General features: G+C 42.4%; 3 protein-coding genes across 5 annotated transcripts; all 3 read left to right on the top strand.

The window, feature by feature from the left end:
* Positions 1 to 2216: 2216 nt before the first annotated feature.
* On the top strand, positions 2217 to 8520 carry foxred2 (FAD-dependent oxidoreductase domain containing 2). 2 transcript variants are annotated; one of them, XM_076143139.1, is made up of 10 exons: positions 2217 to 2349; positions 4243 to 4445; positions 4547 to 4852; positions 4955 to 5206; positions 5287 to 5619; positions 5865 to 6031; positions 6191 to 6356; positions 6576 to 6802; positions 7107 to 7277; positions 7626 to 8520. In XM_076143139.1, exons 2-10 carry the CDS (start codon positions 4246 to 4248, stop codon positions 7844 to 7846), a joined length of 2043 nt encoding a protein of 680 aa, XP_075999254.1. In that variant the 5' UTR covers positions 2217 to 2349; positions 4243 to 4245; the 3' UTR covers positions 7847 to 8520. The 2 variants fall into 2 exon arrangements, with proteins under 2 accessions (XP_075999254.1, XP_075999253.1); XM_076143138.1 differs by having other exon boundaries at positions 2217 to 2354.
* Positions 8521 to 8707: 187 nt separating this feature from the next.
* Positions 8708 to 11625, top strand: ankrd54 (ankyrin repeat domain 54). The gene is made up of 9 exons (XM_076143141.1): positions 8708 to 8791; positions 9009 to 9387; positions 9764 to 9811; positions 9902 to 10000; positions 10451 to 10522; positions 10655 to 10702; positions 10848 to 10972; positions 11048 to 11155; positions 11263 to 11625. Exons 2-9 carry the CDS (start codon positions 9012 to 9014, stop codon positions 11335 to 11337), a joined length of 951 nt encoding a protein of 316 aa, XP_075999256.1. The 5' UTR covers positions 8708 to 8791; positions 9009 to 9011; the 3' UTR covers positions 11338 to 11625.
* A 705-nt stretch (positions 11626 to 12330) lies between these two features.
* On the top strand, positions 12331 to 17478 carry hmgxb4a (HMG box domain containing 4a). Of its 2 annotated transcripts, none has more exons than XM_076142751.1 (13): positions 12331 to 12391; positions 13020 to 13125; positions 13582 to 13712; positions 13860 to 13935; positions 14020 to 14604; positions 14728 to 14931; positions 15153 to 15331; positions 15476 to 15557; positions 15660 to 15724; positions 15835 to 15931; positions 16034 to 16197; positions 16344 to 16466; positions 16588 to 17478. In XM_076142751.1, the coding sequence occupies exons 2-13, from the start codon at positions 13089 to 13091 to the stop codon at positions 16630 to 16632; spliced, it is 1788 nt and encodes a 595-aa protein (XP_075998866.1). In that variant the 5' UTR covers positions 12331 to 12391; positions 13020 to 13088; the 3' UTR covers positions 16633 to 17478. The 2 variants fall into 2 exon arrangements, with proteins under 2 accessions (XP_075998866.1, XP_075998865.1); XM_076142750.1 differs by having other exon boundaries at positions 13576 to 13712.
* The last annotated feature ends 368 nt before the right edge of the window (positions 17479 to 17846 follow it).

The following is a 17846-nucleotide window of genomic DNA, read 5'->3' as shown; positions in this document are numbered from 1 at the left end:
TTAGGTACTATGATGAATGAGAAAAAAGGACACATTAGAAATGAAAGATTAGAAAACAAGAGCATCAGAAGAGCTAGGACAGAGTAGGTAATGTCCTAAGAGGGAGGATCCGGGTAGTGTTTCTTGAAGAGATGGGTCTTCAGCCTGCGGCGAAAGATGGGCAGCGACTCCGCTGTCCTGACATCAGTCGGGAGATCATTCCACCACTGAGGTGCCAGAACAGAGAAAAGCCGTGACCGCATCGATCGCAAGCAGGGGCCGCTGAGCCCCGTGGCAGCCAGTCGCCTGGAGGCAGCAGAGCGAAGTGGTCGGCCGGGGGCTTGGCCATAGCCTAAACCATTTGTAAATAGAAAACAGAATCTAAAGGTGTGTTACATCATTCTGACTTGTTTGATTATCATAGACAGTTCCTCTAGCCAAGATAACGACAGTTGCATATTGTTAGCTTCTTTTGTGCATGTCATTGTTTGCTGATTGGAGAGACCTGCAGCTAAAACCTGCTAGTTTAAAGCAAATTCCAGGTACATACACTTGGAGTTTGGGTTCATCACCGGGAGAAGTTGAAGAATAAACTTCACACATTTACATAACTTCACGCAATTAAATTAAACATCCACATTCCACATCATTAAAGTTTTCGATCCTTTCATGTCAGAAATGATGAACGTTTTGCAGCCTTAGTTCGCCACGTAGTGGTCAAACAGCAGTACTGCATTAGATGTATCTTATTTAACCAATTCTTGTTGATTTATGGCTTGAACTGGTCCAAATACTGACTTTGAAGCCCAATCAAACAAAAATATAGATATTCTATTTGAGTTTAGATTTCTATATCAACAGTTTTTCAACAACATTGGTTTTGAGGGAAAGATGAGGGAAAGATTTGTCCTTCCTATTTCCTCCCCACGATTTGCTTTTGATACATTATTTCCTCTTTGTTAATTCCAAGAGTACATCATAGGTGAACGAGATCATGATGGTGTTCCCCACAAGATAACACGAGGCTCCCCTTTTCCGTACAAAGTGATGGGATCCATCTCTGCAGCTTGGTTGGAAAGATCCTATAAACCCTCGATGGGTTGATCACCTAATCCTACCATCTGTCACTTACTTGGAATCCAGTTTCTCTAGCTTGGGGAGCACTATTTGGCAAGTGAAAACACCGGTAGTTAGGCTTTTCTGGCTGTAGAAAGCTGTGTAAAGTCTGGTAGACTATGACGACAGAATGGTTCCTTCCTGTGTTGTTGGATCCTCAATCTAAGTCTCACCTAAACCATTTCAGTGAATTCAAGGCGTGCATCACAGAAGTTGCCGTCTTCGTTCTAAAATCCCATGCTGATAACGTCACCCACACCCAATAATCTGTAAAAAATAAAAATAGGATTTGTTTTCCTAAATTGGTTCAGTCTCTACTTCTCCCAATTATCATTTTAAGCTTGTGCATAGAAATGAACATTCTTTCAGAAGCCTGACATTTCTGTTTAAAATATCCTTTTTTGATTGATCTTATGTAATATTCTAATTTTATACAAAATGTATTGAGACAATACATTTTGCCTTTCTGTTAGCTGTAAGCATGATCATCAAAATTTTAGGAAATAAAGTGTGTTATTAATCTATGTAATATATGGGTTTCACTTTCTGAGAAGAGTGACAAAAAATATTGGACTCTTTCATGATATTCTAATTTTTTGAGATGTACCTGTACATACATGCTTCGCACAATGCAGTGCCTGCGCCAGTAGAGCAGGTTAGGGTCCAGTGCCTTGCACTGCGGCTGCGGCACAATTTTACAGTTTTAGTTTTAGGCAGACAAATCTAGGACACAAGACACTCTCCATCTGCTCTGTTGTGGCCTTGACAGGGCGCTTGAGGACATAGAGAGAGAGAGAGAGAGAGAGAGAGAGAGAGAGATGCAGGGGTTGTAACAGGCAACCTGATTGACTACGAATATGTGTACTTGGAATTTGCTTTAAGCTATGTGATATAGCTGCAGGATAAATAACAATATTCACATACGAGGGGAAGGTTTTAGCTGCAGGTTTTGCCTCTGGCAATCAGTAAACAATGACCTGCACAAGCAAACTGACATTATGCAACAGTCGCCAAAACATAGTACCTGACCGTCACCGGGTTGTGTAATGCAACTCCGGACCGTTAGGAGGCAGCAATGCGTTTCTATAGCGCGTAGTGTGCCTAAAATAGAAGGAATCTAGAATCAAGAGGACGAGGAGGATGAGGAGGTGGAGGTGGAGCTGGACTGATGGAAGCCTACAAAAAGCCCTCGCCTCCCTCCGAAAAACACCATTCAACTCGGCTGATTGGACTGTATAGTCAGACTCACCAGTGGTAAGGTACGTGTGTGTGTGTGTGTGTGTGTGTGTGTGTGTGTGTGTGTGTGTGTGTGTGTGTGTTAAGATGTATACAGATGCGCTACGACATCTGTCAAGGATGCGGCTTGATCCGGACAGATGTGGCAACGCGTCGGCTGGAAGTTGCTAATAAGTGAAGTTGGAGTTACTGCACTTCACCTCAGATCTTTTCCAGTCAGTTTCATCGATTTCTGTGCATTACTTGATGTTGTTAGACACTTGTAGACACGCAGAAGAAGTCCGAGTTAATGGCTAAAGACTGCGTGGTGCGTTCACGGTAAACTTACGTTGTTTCACCATCACCGAGCCCTCCACGGTGGGAGACCCCCCAATGTGTCCGTCGCTTTGTTTTAACCGCAATTTAAAGGGACACGATCGGCGCAAAAGTTCGTTATTTTGTTGTGTTTTGCGTTTAAATTTTTTTTTTTGTGTGTTTTGCTTGCGCCAGTTTTTGGCAACAGAGCGTGAACTCAAACTGAATAGATTCTGTAGGTTCACTATTAGTTGTCACGTCGACCATAACTCAAAACTTCAGGCTAGTTTGAGATGTTTTGACTAGTCCAGAGGTTTTCAGGATCAATGAGGGAATCAAGAGACTGAATGCATCACATGTGGTACATCAGGGATAATGGATGATGTGATCATTGGAAGGGGATCACTGGAAGAAGTGGTTATTGAATCAAGATGGAGAAGATGCTACTATCATATCATCTACAATGCACAGGATGCATGAAGAGGGATGTGCCTAGAGGAGGGGATCACCAACCCTATTCTTGATTGACCAGCAAACTCGCCCTACATGAACCCCATAGAGAATCTTTGGGGTATTGTCAAGAGGAAGATGAGAAACACCAGACCCAACAATGCAGATGACCTGAAGTCCGCTATCAAAGCAACCTGGGCTTCCATTACACCTGAGCAGTGCCACAGGCTGATCGCCTCCATGCCACGGCGCATTGATGCAGAAATTCATGCAAAAGGAGGCCCAACCAAGTATTGAGTGCATAGAAATGAACATTCTTTCAGAAGCCTGACATTTCTGTTTAAAATATCCTTTTTTGATTGATCTTATGTAATATTCTAATTTTCTGAGACAATACATTTTGCCTTTCTGTTAGCTGTAAGCATGATCATCAAAATTTTAGGAAATAAAGTGTGTTATTAATCTATGTAATATATGGGTTTCACTTTCTGAGAAGAGTGACAAAAAATATTGGACTCTTTCATGATATTCTAATTTTTTGAGATGTACCTGTACATACATGCTTCGCACAATGCAGTGCCTGCGCCAGTAGAGCAGGTTAGGGTCCAGTGCCTTGCTCAAGGGCACTGCGGCACAATTTTACAGTCTTAGTTTTAGGCAGACAAATCTAGGACACAAGACACTCTCCATCTGCTCTGTTGTGGCCTTGACAGGGCACTTGAGGACATAGAGAGAGAGAGAGAGAGAGTGAGAGAGAGAGATGCAGGGGTTGTAACAGGCAACCTGAATTACTAGGAATATGTGTACTTGGAATTTTCTTTAAGCTATGTGATATAGCTGCAGGATAAATAACAGTATTGACATACGAGGGGAAATGTTTTAGCTGCAGGTTTTGCCTCTGGCAATCAGTAAACAATGACCTGCACAAGCAAACTGACATTATGCAACAGTCGCCAATGTTTATCGGGATAATAAACTTTTATCTTATCATATATATATCAGTAATAATAGATTCATAATGGGCGACGGTGGTGTGTTGACATTGATTGCTGATGGCCTGAGACAAAATAAGAACGCCTTTATTGTCTCAAGTTTTTGAGTAAATTCCCCTTTCAAATACATGCTTTATTTAATTATTTATTATAGATGATCATTTTGTTTCTGCAGGAAATGGATTCCAGCCTCCACGCCATCATCCTCGCCATCCTGATTGGCCTTGTATATTGTTCAGTTAATGACGCAAGTCACCATGACTACTGTATTCTTGGAGCTGGTCCTTCAGGAGTGCAGATGGGTCACTTCCTTCAAAAAGCCAACAGAGACTACATGATCTTTGAGAGGAACTCTGGACCTGGTAGCTTCTTTCAGAGGTACGTAACTCAATTGCTTTTAAGGTCATGCTACTTCTTTTATGCCACTTATTGTTGACCTAATTTCTGACGTTTGCCTTATCTGTTCTTTCTGTGTCAAGATATCCCAGACATAGGAAGCTCATCAGCATCAACAAGATCTACACAGGAACCCACAACACAGAGTTCAACATGCGGCACGATTGGAACTCATTGCTAAGTGACAGACCTGACCTTCTGTTCCAGCGATTCAGCAAGGACTTCTACCCCTCAGCTGACGCCTACCCCCTCTACCTCAATACATTTGTGAAGGAGCTGGGGTTGAAGCTCCAGTATGGTACAGACATTGGAAAGGTCAGGGCCATGGAGTCACCCAACGGTAGAAGATACATCTTGACTGATCAGCGAGGTTCAGATTACTCATGCAGGTATTTAGCAAAACCACTTCAGATAAAAACTGTGTATGTGAAAGACGTCCTTAAGAAGGATGGTTGATCACATCGTGCTACACCTTTATCCTCTCTTGTCAGGGTCCTTGTGGTGGCCACTGGTTTGTGGGTTCCTCAGCTGGTAGACTTTACGGGATCTGACCTGGTTGAGGGCTATGAGAACATCTCCGTTGACCCAGAGGACTATAAGGACCAGTCCGTACTTATCCTGGGCAAAGGAAACTCTGCTTTTGAAACGGCTCAGAGCCTCCTGGGAAGCGCAAGTACCATCCACATGTACAGTCCCAACCCTGTTCGGATAGCTTGGCAAACCCATTACGTTGGAGATCTCAGGTAGAGCACGTTTTACCACAGTTAACAGTCGCTCTCCATTACAGCCTTTTAGCCATGTAATATTGACCCATTTTTTTCAGAGCTGTGAACAATGAGCTGCTTGACACATATCAGCTGAAGTCTCTTGATGGCCTGGTGGAAGGAAGCCTGGAGGCAATTGCTATTGTTAAACTTAATGAAACTGAAAGTGGATCAAGCAGAAAGCAAAAAAAAGGAGGAGCCAAAGCTGAGAAGTCCCACTTTTATATGACTCTCGCTCAACTCCAGGCCAACACCGAAGGGAAGAACTTCTCCAGCGACAGGGCCTATGAGGTGCTGGCTGGCTTTCTTGATGACAACTTTGCATTGCGGCTGCCCTATGACCGAGTGATCCGTTGCCTTGGCTTCCGTTTCAACTTCACCATATTTGATGAGTATGTATTGCAATGACATGTATGCTTTGTGTCCACAGGCCAAGTTACACATTCTATAGTGCAAGAAGAACACTTACAAAAATGTTTTTAATGTTCTCCCACTCTATTATGCAGGTGGCATTATTTCAGAGGAAATTCACTCTATTCATGTCATGTGACAAAAAGACAATTAAAACTGATTCTCTCTCTCTCTCTCTCCCCCCCCCCCCTCTCTCTCTCTCTCTCTCTCTCTCGCTCTCTCTCAGCTCTGCTTGCCCACCAAAAGGTCAAAGTGCAAGAGGGAGGCTGCCAGGACTTACTGCTTGGTATGAGGGCCAGGGTACCCCTGGACTGTTTGTGATAGGGAATTCTGCCCACTCCAGAGACTACCGTGCATCCGCTGGAGGGTTTATTCACGGGTTCCGTTATACAGGTGAAAGTCCAACCCATATTTTCTGATGTTGTTGCCTTTGCAGGGAGTAATGTCAAATCAATTCAAAGATGGTTTATTGGTGTATAGAACCTGGTCATTTCACAGTGATGGCATGGGATCAATGCCACATAAATGAACTCTATATACTTTCTTCTGCAGCGAGGGCCGTACACCGTGTACTTGAACAGCGTTACCATAGCAAGGCTTGGCCATCAACAAATCTGAAGATAACTCAGTTGAAGTCCTGGATTCTGAAGAGAATAAACGAGGCTTCTGGACCTTACCAAATGTTTAGGGTGCTTACAGATGTGATCCTTCTTAAAGAGTAAGTACAGACTTTAGTATCTCTTGTAATACTTGAAAGATAGATCCATCCATCTAGCCATTCCTTCTATCTGTTCATCCTTCTTCAATTTAAGGTGTGGTGGCTGTGGGGGGGGGGGGGGGGGCAGTATACAACCTCAGGAATCACTGGCTTCACTAACAGCAGTTGATTCTGATTATTCTCAACAAACTATTGCCTCTCCTTTACTCCTCTCTAAAGCACTCACTGTGAATACTTGGAGGAGTTTCCAATCCAGGCCTTCCCTCAGTTCACCCAGATCTCAGGCCACGAAGTCCCCAAGAATGGAATACTGGTTGTAGTTTTGCAGTATGGTCTGAATCATACAGACAGCCTGGGACGTGACAGGGCCCAGAGTGATTGGGCTCAGGCCTGGAAATCTAACTTTCTGCATCCTGTTGTGTACTACTATGATAAACTCCCAACTGGTGAGTAGAGATGTTTGTCACTATCAAGACTTAATACTTTTACATACTTCTGTAAAGATGTATTTAGTAGTATATTTATATTGGCACTTTATTAGGTGGGTATGGTGATGTAAAGGGTTGACAATTCTTCTGAGAATCAACACCCTGCTGGTTTTAGACACCTGTTTTAGATCACCTTGATGAAAACAATGTTGATTGCTGTGAGATTGTTTTGTCCTGCAAACAATGACAAAAAAAAGAGGACAAAAGTAAAAAAAGACAAAAAGCATCGTGGAGGTTTGACTGTACTCTGTCCCTCCCACAGAGGAAGAAATGAATCACCGTCCCACTGGTTGGCCTTTGCCACGACCCAAAGCAATCCATCACCTTATTGAGGACTTTCTTACAAAATGGGACGGTGCCGTATCTCACATCCAGCCCCTGCGTCGCTTCTTGGAACACTGTCTCCAGACTGACCTAAGAGCCTTCTATGCAGGTATGATACTCAGCAGCAACTATATAATTATTCAGCTATATTTAATATATATATTTATTTTTGGGAATGTGTTATTTTTTAATGTTGAAATTTGGACTTCATTATGACTTAGCCCCAACATAAATCACATTTTAAACAGTGATGTCACAGGAGGGGTTTGGGTCCCATCTTGTGATGCCCTTCGCCTCTAAAAGACAGCTCTGTATCTTACACATTCAAATATCATTCTAAATAACTATTAACTCCAATATAAAATCAAATCATAAAAGCAAAAAAGCATGAAATACTCTGCACAAGTTTTTTGTATTGTATCCAAGACTCATTTCTGCGCTTTTCCTTGTCTCCTAGAATCATGTTTCAAGTACTCCCTTACCCATCGCAAGCCGCCAATGTTTTGTCGCCAAGGATACTTGAAGCAGCAGGGTGTTGTCCATGACGACCAGCTGGGGGAGCATGTTACTGCTGGAAGTTCACGTATGGACGTGGTGTACGACCCATTGAAGGTCCAACCATTGTCCCCCAACTATCTTGGAGCCTCTGTTACTCCTGGATTGAAACTTGGTTTCTAAATATTTTATCTGATTGCGTTACTCTACCTCAAGAACCTGCAGAATAAATTAGTCAAAGCTGTTTGAGCGGATGTCTTAATCACTTATCAAATATGGTGAGAACTTAATCAAAGTCTCATCAAAGTTTACACTTCTTGTTGTGGTTGTGGTTCACCTGAGTATGCGATAAGGCTTCCTCTGATTGTTTGTTGCTGCTTAATTACAATTCCACTTTAAGATCACATGTATGGGGAGCTACTATATGGGTTAGTAGAAATACATCATGTTCCTTGTTTTTCAATTGTTTTTACACATTTAAGTGAGAATTCTCAGGTTAATGGAAAACTATTTAGGTTGAAGCTTGTGGGTTTAAGTTAGACGGTACAGAATATGCATGCGGTGTTTTTGGGGTGTAGAAGTTAGAAATCCGACCCTTTAAAGTAAAAAAAGAATATATTATTTTTGTATATATATGTATATATATATTTTTTTAATATATATATATACATATAGACATAAAATGAATTCAACTGTTTACTCTGAAATTAATATGCCTTTAATTGTCATCGTATTTTCAAGCAACACACTGACAACCTGTCCAGGACACTTTCAAATCTTTATTATTTAAAATGTTTTAACGTCGAAAATGTTTTACATTCAAAAAAGCAAAGAAATGAATAAAGATTGCTACATACCATTAACCTCTTGTCACTGACTTATTACTAAATGAATGTAAATGTATACGTGTGTAAATATAGGGAAATAGTTGTCGTTGGGCCAACATGGGTCAGTCCAATTGGTCGACTGGCTGCGTCGATCCTATTGGATAGGAACAAAAGAATAACGTCAAATCTGATTGGTCGATACGGTTTCGGAGCCTGTCAACTGTTCAATGGGTGCGCCTTTTACTACTTTGATCCGATGAAATGGAAAATGTGACATCGGGGACATTTTGGTTGTATTGAGGTAACGCATCTTGAATTTAAAACGTTTTAATGAGTAATAATTAAGCGGCATGTAAAAGGCTTTAAATGCAAAGTGCCTGTATTGTTTACGTTTACATGGTCGCGACAGGAGCAGATGCCAGTTCCCACGTTAACCCCGATTTTAATGCTATTTCCTTTTCGCTTCGCGTTGATGAGTAAGAATAGTGCATAACACGCCTTCCCTATGTCGCGCTAAGAACATGGACGCAGTCGTTGCAACCGCCTCGGATAATGAACGAGCCAGCAGCGAAGGGAACTATGCGGTCGAACCCGAACTCGAGGCTGAAACTCGGGGGGCGGACGGAGAGCAGAGGGGCAACACGGAGAGGATGGACGACATGAGCACCACAGTTGGGTTTGGGATCAGCGGGACCGGGGAGGGCAAAGTGGTCTTGGGTCGAGTCGGGCAGAGAGACGACAAAGAACTTCGGTACCTGCATTTGTTGTGGGAGCCGGGCAGGGCTGAGACAAACGCCGGCGGTGGGGCGACCACACTGGGGAAGATGATGGGGAGCAGGGCCAGACGGCACGGTAGAGCCGCACGGAGCCTCTGTCCCATGAGTAAAGATATTTATGGTAAGACACGAACTGGCTTTCCAGTTGCAGTCGCAGTTATGACATCATAATCACACTGTGCATGTAAAGAGAGTCAGGTTCAGCTAATAAACACACAGGTTTTCTGAGCAAACGAACAGGTGGAACTGACCAAATGTATCATTCACTGGTCATTTGTGATGTAATACTATTATAAATAACACATTGTACTGTTAATTGTAATAGAGTAATAAACTTATTATCATGAAATCCCAGATAATTTACTGTCAAGACTCCTAGTCTCCACCTGCTGAAAGTGTAAACATGCTGTTTTTGTCTGCTGCTTTAATGCCGACCCCATGCTTCCTATCATAAAGGATAATTGTATGCTTTATGCTTGCACGTGTGATCTCCACAGCTGTGAGAACACTGAGGGAAGCAGCAAACGGAAACGACATTGACACAGGTATGAAGTTTGAAGTCAAATGAAATGCTTTGCAAAGCGATGTGCATGGGATGGATGTGTGGTGGATGATGGAGGCTGTATTCTTTCCAGTACGGAAACTCCTACAAGACGACACAGACCCTTGTGCAGCAGACGACAAGGGGAGGACAGCCCTCCACTTCTCCTCCTGCAATGGCAATGAGGGCATTGGTAAGCTTGGCCACAGCTATTTCAAGCATGCATCAGTAGGATCAATAAACTATAACTTGTTCTTAGTTTCCAGATTAACGGGTACCACTGTTCAATCTATTGCAACCCAATCCAATACCACTATGAATATGGCCTCCAAAGTGACTGCAGCATTGAATCAACACATGTCTGACCCTATCACTGCAGCATCAAATTTATAATTAAGCGTACATTGCTGTATTCAAGGATCCTTGTTCTACTGCGCTCAATTGGCTGCTTCTTTTGTAGTTGTTATCACTGTGGTTTATTCCTAATCCTCTGTTGTTGCTTATTGTAATTCACGTCAATGTTTATCACACAGATGATGATTTGCAATCCATTGATGACATTTATGCTATGTATTACATTATTACAGTATTACATATGAATGAAATTTGAGGTTTTTCCAAATCGCACAATTTTTGCCTGCAGTGCAACTGTTGCTGAGCTACGGCGCTGACCCCAACCAGCGAGACAGTCTGGGGAACACCCCCCTCCATCTGGGTAAGATCATCAACATGCAATATCAATTCATATGGCTGCAATGAACTCACACCCTTACACTATTCGAAGATAGATTGTTGTATTCATGTATTGTATGTTGCAACATGCCCTTTTCGTCCTGTGTGTCTGCAGCGGCCTGTACCAACCACGTGCCTGTCATCACCACATTGCTAAGAGGAGGTGAGAACCAAGAATGAAGTCATGTATCTACTGTATTTCCCACAGGCTCAATGCTGTTTTTGGAAACAGGTTTGATTCAGAAGATAATTCTTAGATTAGGCAATGGCCATTTTCATACTTGCGTACTTGTTGTGTTTCTCTGCAGGAGCCCGTGTGGATGCCCTTGACCGTGCAGGCAGGACCCCTCTGCATCTGGCACGCTCCAAGCTTAACATCCTGCTGGAAGGAGAGTCACGCAGCTTAGAAACCCTGAGAGGAGAAGTCACACAGGTAGAGAATTGCAACACAGCCCATTATTTAAACAGGTTTCTTTTCTTTAAAAATAAATGTTTCCTTCTCTTATAGATTATTCAAATGTTGAGGGAGTATCTGAACTTGATGGGCCAGAGTGAAGCTAAAGAGAGGCTGGAGCACATTTCAACTCGGCTACAGCACACACGCACCAAAGAACAGGTGAGTCCTGCTTTCACACTGAGATCTCCCGATATTCACACGTAAAAAACTTTCTGTAAATACATTTAGATTTGTATATTCTGACGATTATTTTTTTATTTTTGCAGGTGGATGAGGTGACTGACTTATTGGCCAGTTTCACAACACTCAGTATACAGAAGCAGACTTTGGGGGATAGGTGATGTTTGTTTGCGTGTGTGTCTGTGTGTGTGTGTGTCACAGCACAGTACTTGTGTGCCTGTGTTCTGTTTTGGCAAACCATTCTAAGTTCCGTGATGAGAACTGAATTAGGTCGTGAAGTTATTTACTACTGTTGTATGTGGTGTTTCCATTTCAGCAGATTCTTTTGTTCTCCTCTGTGTTGCATATGTGAGCTCTTCTGTAAAATGGATTTGGTTATTATTGTTGGATAAATGGATTGGATAAATATATCTGATAAATGATCATTTAATAAAGGATCTTTTCGTATATTTGTGAAATGCTGTCTTCCCTACAACTTGAATATTATTCTGTGTGCTTCTGTTGTATAAGCATTTCTTAAATTGGAGCTGTGTACCAAATGTATACTACACACTATTACAACATAGTGTACTCTGCAGTAGTGCACAAACACAATGATCGATTAACTACAACATTCCTATTTCCCCATATCCCTGTACTTGGTAGCATCCTAATTCCTTACTCTCCACATCTCTAGCAGTGCTCTCTACAGTTAATATCAAGTCATAGTGTCAGTAGCCAGCAAGCGGACGACGGCACACTTAAAATCATGTCTCAAATCTCCATTGCATTAGATTATATTTGTTTCTTTTCAAGTGCTTACTCTCTCTGCCTTTATATTGAAAATTTTGTTTATGGCTTTTCAAGAGTCTGTTTTTTTCTATCTGTAATATCCAAACGAAGGATCTGGTCACTTAGTTTGGAATTACACTAATCAAAGAACAAAACATGATATAATATATAAGACCATGTACAACAAACAAGGCATGTAAAATGTGGAACTGCAATTTAATTTAAATGGTTTGTGAACTAAATGGCTTCAGTTGTGAAAGCCCTCATATCCAGCACATAGTGTGTATGTATCACATCGAATGTAGATGAACCGATATATTCCCAATTTGGCTACTTCCCCCCTGCGCCGATTGGTCGGATTACCAAAGCTCCTCCCCCTGACTGAACGTATTGTTTGGCTAAAAGATGGCGACTGGACCCGCGTAAATTGGAGATACCACAAAGGTAGTTAAATTAAAAACCACACATTTCACTTTTCATTATGCTTGTGAAGTGCACATGCTTACCACCCAGAGTAGACAAATACACGAGCAGCTTTAAATATAGGGCCGCCACATTGTTTTGCCCACTGAAGACGATTTGGGCCTAGCTGTCTTTAAAAGCCTCGGGCTGTCGTTAGCGAGTTTGTCCGGTAAACCACCCAAAAGGGTCGCGTTTGAATCCGCCAAACGTGAGGACGTTGTGCTCGGGAAGGGAATAGAGAGGGGCGTGTTTGTGCGTCTTTACGAAAGTAGGCGGGAGTCTGATTAGTTATTTAGGATCTGTTTAGACGCGTCAGTGTATATATGACGTTTAAATATGCCCAATTTAGATGCGGGATTGGTAATCTTATGCCTGCAATATGTAGGACTCAAAGCTGTAAGAAACACCGCGACAATCCGTGGCTGGCTCTGTTGTGCACATTGCTACAAAATGTGAGGGAATTACACAGTTAGCTATAAGGTTTACCTGATTTGAATTACAACACCATGTCAGAGTATTATTTAATCTCGTTCCAGGTTTGCAGGAATTTAAACCAGCTCAATTAAAATGCATCCTAACCCCCTTTTCCCCCCTTGGTGTCCACTAACAGGTTATTACCCTGCTGTTGTGTTGTCAGTGACATCATGTGACAAGAACATCTGCTGGAAGAAGAAGAGTCATGGCTTTTGAGGAAATTAAGAGTAAAGGAGGAATGGGTAATGTTTGCCTGTGATAAAACTAACTTTGACTAAACCAGTTCCAGTTTAAGTTAATCGAGACCAACAACATACAGTTATCTAACATGTCAAACTCAAGGTTGATGTGAAAAATACAAGAATAATCGCACAGAAGCGTATGTGTATGTATAAGCATATGACACCCAATGAATGGAAACATAGGTGGCCCCCCAGAGTCAGTAATTGTAACTATAAGACTATAATTAACTATTTTATCAACCAAAACAAAACTTTCCTCATATTTAAATCCCAATATTATTACTAAATCACACACTAATCATTTGCTTATACCTTCATTAGTAATTGTTTGATCATATTTCACATCCTGTATTGTTGATATAGTTGAGTTCACATTAGAGACCCCAAATTGAAGGAGCAGGGATATTGAAGTGCGAGCGGAATTTTTTAAATGGAAAATGTATTTCTTAGATGCAGGTATGGATGGAGACAGGGGCCTTGTAGCTGGGCGCAGTCAGAGAGAGAAGAGGAGGTCATACAAGGACCTGCTCAGGGAAGAAGAGGAAATTGCTGCTCAGGTCCGGAAGTCCTCCAAAAAACGGCCCAAGGTATGTTATCCTGTCGTAACACCTCATGTGACCTCATCGTAGAAGGCTTATATGCTATAATGGTCCCGATTGGGGTCTTATTGCACATAGTACTGTTTTTTTAAGTTATGCTGGTAAATAGAGAGACGATCTTTCTTTCAAAATCAGGACTCTGAACTGTTTATGCTTGGAGGTGACTCCCACAAAAAGAAGAAAAAAAGCAGTGATGACTATTATTACACAGGTAAGGAGAAGTTATATTGCTATTGTTGTCAAATGCGTAGCTTCCTGGCTGCATTAATATGTTTGTTCTTTTTCCCTGTACCAGACCACGACGGCTCAGGCCCACCTCCCCATAAGAAAAAGCACAAATCCGTAGACCGCTCCCCGCCGCTCGTATCACCCTCATCCTCCAATCCCACAGATACAGCCATGGGCCTCCTGCAGGCCATCACGTCGCCGCTCGCCACAGGTTCAGACCCGAGCCCCCACTTACACAAGAAACCCTCCTACCCCCCCTTCTCCTCGCACTCCTCCAAGGACCGCAAACGTGAGGGCAGCAGCGGTGGAAGCAAAGGGAGCAACTCTTTCTCCCACTCCCGCACGGCATCCTCGTCGTCGTCCTCTTCCAAGAAGCACTCCTCCTCTTCCTCAAAGTCATCTCTGTTCCACGGCGGCGCTCCCAAAGAGGAGCCGTTGACGTTACGTGAGGCCGACGGGCTTAAGATGAAGCTCATCATGTCCCCGGAGAAAGAGGAGAGCGATAGCTCCCAGTACACTCCTCACGCGTCCAAAGGTGGCGGGAAGAAAGACAAGGATAGAGACCGAATGCAGCTCTCCAAGTTTCCTAAGAAGAAACAGCAACAGAGTCGAGACCCACTCCCTGTTGTGGGGAAAGAAGTGGAAGTGGAAGGTAAAATTGGGATATTTCAGATTGCACCCAAGCATTCTCCATTTTTCTCCGGGCCGAATGTCAACAAGCTGCATAACTGCATAAAAAAGATCTTTATGTTGTGTTGGATGTGTTTCTCTGCAGGCCACTATGGAGGTGGAATGGGAGACGACAGCTCCTCGTCTGGGGGCGAGCTGGAGGCAGGAGAGCTGGTCATAGACGATTCTTACACACACCTGTCCAAAAAGAAGAAGAAGAGCAAGAAAAGCAAGAAGAAAAAGGACAAAGAGAAAGACAGGGACAAGGATAAAAGTGGGCGAGAGAAGAAGCACAGCAAAGGATCTGGAGGTACGTTTATGGCTCTGTCTGTCTGTCTGTCTGTCTGTCTGTCTGTCTGTCTGTCTGTCTGTCTTAAGTGTACAGTTTGGCTAAAGACAACTTCGACATTTGGAAACAAGACCACACAAGGACTGTTTCGAGGTCACAGCTGGTTTTGTTTTGTACTACTTTTTCTAATATGTAATTTATGTTTGTCCTCTGTGTTCTTGGTGCTGTATGGCCACATTCAGACACATCCAGGGGTCACAGTCATTCCCACCCCGCCATCACCCACAGTGCTGTTGGTCCCATGTATGCCATGGGCGCCCCCATTCCTCCACACCACCATCAGAGCAACGATGGGATGACGGAGAAGAAAAAGAAGAAGGAGGAGAAGGACAGGGAGAAGCATGAGAAGGATAAAGACAAAGTAGGTTATCACTCGGTGAAGTATGGCCTCACATCTATGCCTTTGCTGTTCAGTGTTCAGTGTTCACTCTACTCAGACACATTATTGATTCATATTCTGTTACCCAGTTTCTCCTCACAGTACTTCTCTTCTATCCATTTCTAGCCCAAGAAGAAAACCACAACAGCATATCAGGTGTTCTGTAAGGAGTACAGGGTGAACATAAATGCAGAGCAGCCAGGCCTGGGTGGGTTTAATGACCATGTGCAACATCTGTCTGACTTCACCGCCTCTATAGTGTCCATGCACAGACTGAGGGGAAACGCTTTGTTGTTTGTCAATTCTACAGACTTCGGGGAGCTGAGCAAAAAGTTGGCAGAGGTGTGGAAGGCCATGCCTGAGAAAGACAAACTTGTAAGTGTAGTTGCCCTTAGGAAAGGCTTTAGGGTATTTATTTACCAACGACTTTGTTTTTGTCGAGACATGAAATGTTTGTTGAGTTTTCTGTTTGTCTGAATTTACAGGTTTGGAGGCAGAAAGCTCAATATTTGCAGCACAAACAGAACAAAGCCGAGGCCACAACCGTCAAACACAAGAGCTCCAATGATGGGAAAAGCAAAGGTATTGATGTTAGTCACTGAATTCTTTCCTCAGGATGTATTGCAAAGCACACATGTCAGTTTTCATTTAACCTAAACCTGTGATGGGTGTGCATGTTTCCAGTTGTAGGCACTGGGACAGGGATGGTGTCTCCCAACAAAGGGCCCAGCACGGTGTCCCTGTCACCGGCCCGGGTCCCAGATGTTGATCCCATCGATGCAGCAGCTCATCTGCAGCTACTGGGAGAATCTTTGTCCTTGATCGGCCATCGGCTTCAGGAAACTGAGGTTTTTAGTTTGTAATTCGTATTGGTTTACACACACAACCCCAGTAGATGTAGAACAGCAGTACCTTATTGTCCAAACAGATCTATACAAGAGGCTGCAGCTCTGTGTGACTGACATTTCCTTCTGTGCCATTCTTCCTATGTCAGGGGATGGTGGCAGTATCTGGGAGTCTGTCTGTTCTTTTGGACTCCATCTTGTGTGCGCTGGGACCCCTGACCTGTCTCACTGCTCAGATACCACAGCTAAACGGATGCCCCCGAAATATCCTGGTATAGCTTTGTCATTCTTGTATAATTATATTTGACAAGCTTCACAACTGTTTATTCAACCTCAGTATATGTTCATTGTAGTGTTTCTAACAATACTTTCTCTTTTTCTTGTTCATGGCAGTCAAACACATTGGACAACATCGCCTACATCATGCCTGGACTGTGAATGAACAATGATGATGGTTCCTGTGGGATTTGGTATAAAAAGTGAAGCAAATCGAGCAGAGTGACCTTTTACAGGGCAACATCCTTGGGATAAGAAAGTTTGGACATTTGTATAGTCGACGTGTTCTTAAAGTCTATTTTTAAAACCTTTTTCATTGTTTTCCAATTGCTGTATTTTTTTAAATGAAACATTTTACTGATCACCTTAATCTGTCTTGGCATGTTTTTGGTTTTAGGGTTATTGTACAGCTTTTGTGTCTGATGGTTTGTGTCATCTTTTTAGCTCTGTAATACAACATTTTCAGGTGAACACTTCAAGTCTACATCCAAGTGTTTGTCATTGAGATTTACACAACTTTTGCAAAACCAGTAGTGGAACAATACATGCATAGTTTCTTTTAAATTATTAAACTAAACTAAATTAAAGTATGGTTTATCAATCAGTGTGTTGTACAAAGCCCCACACTTTTATTGAATAAAATGCCAGGATGTAATTACATATTTGGGCTTAAATATGTGAAGCAAGTCAGGGAAACCAACAACAACATTACACAGACAAAGTCCTTCAGGAAGAGCCCAAAGATGTGTCCAGGGACATCAGGGCTACATTGCTAAGCATGTTGCCTCCTTGAGTGGTGTTAGTAAAGAACAATGCTTAAAAAAAATGAACAGAAGTGACAATAACAACAAGAGTAATACTAGGAACCCGACATGTTGTCCTGACTGTCTGACCAAAAGCATCTCACAAGATTGCGGTAAAGGTAATAATGCAGCATTGGCTGTAATTAAATAGAGCCTCATTTACCTCCTCAGATTTAAAAGATCAAATGGCAGCTGTTAAAAATCCTATGCAATATTTTTTTTTAAATAAATTGTCCTGGGTACTTTACATACTCATGTTATTGCACAAAAAGATTCCAGAGCAATTTTCTTGCAAAATGTATGATAATTCACTGCAAGTTTAGTATTGCAGGTATGTGATTCTCTACTACGTATATGTACGTATAATGATTTGTCCCTTCTAACACACTAAAGACAGAGATCGCATGTTTGTGATGTGTAAAAAACTAGAATTACACTTAGAAAGGGCACATTTACAGTGAGTTAATAACATCCATCCATCCATCCATCAATCCATCCTATAAAGACTAATGATCTAATGTTGTGTGATAACAGAAGACAAAGACTAAACTGTCCTTAGTGAGACAAATATCC

Source organism: Genypterus blacodes, unplaced genomic scaffold (assembly GCF_046128005.1).
Source record: "Genypterus blacodes isolate CSIRO-AG114 ecotype Tasmania unplaced genomic scaffold, CSIRO-AGI_Gbla_v1 ptg000022l_1, whole genome shotgun sequence".
NCBI classification, from domain to species: Eukaryota; Metazoa; Chordata; class Actinopteri; order Ophidiiformes; family Ophidiidae; genus Genypterus; species Genypterus blacodes.
The sequence above is the reverse complement of the archived record's forward strand: the minus strand, read 5'-3'. Positions and strand labels throughout refer to the sequence as shown.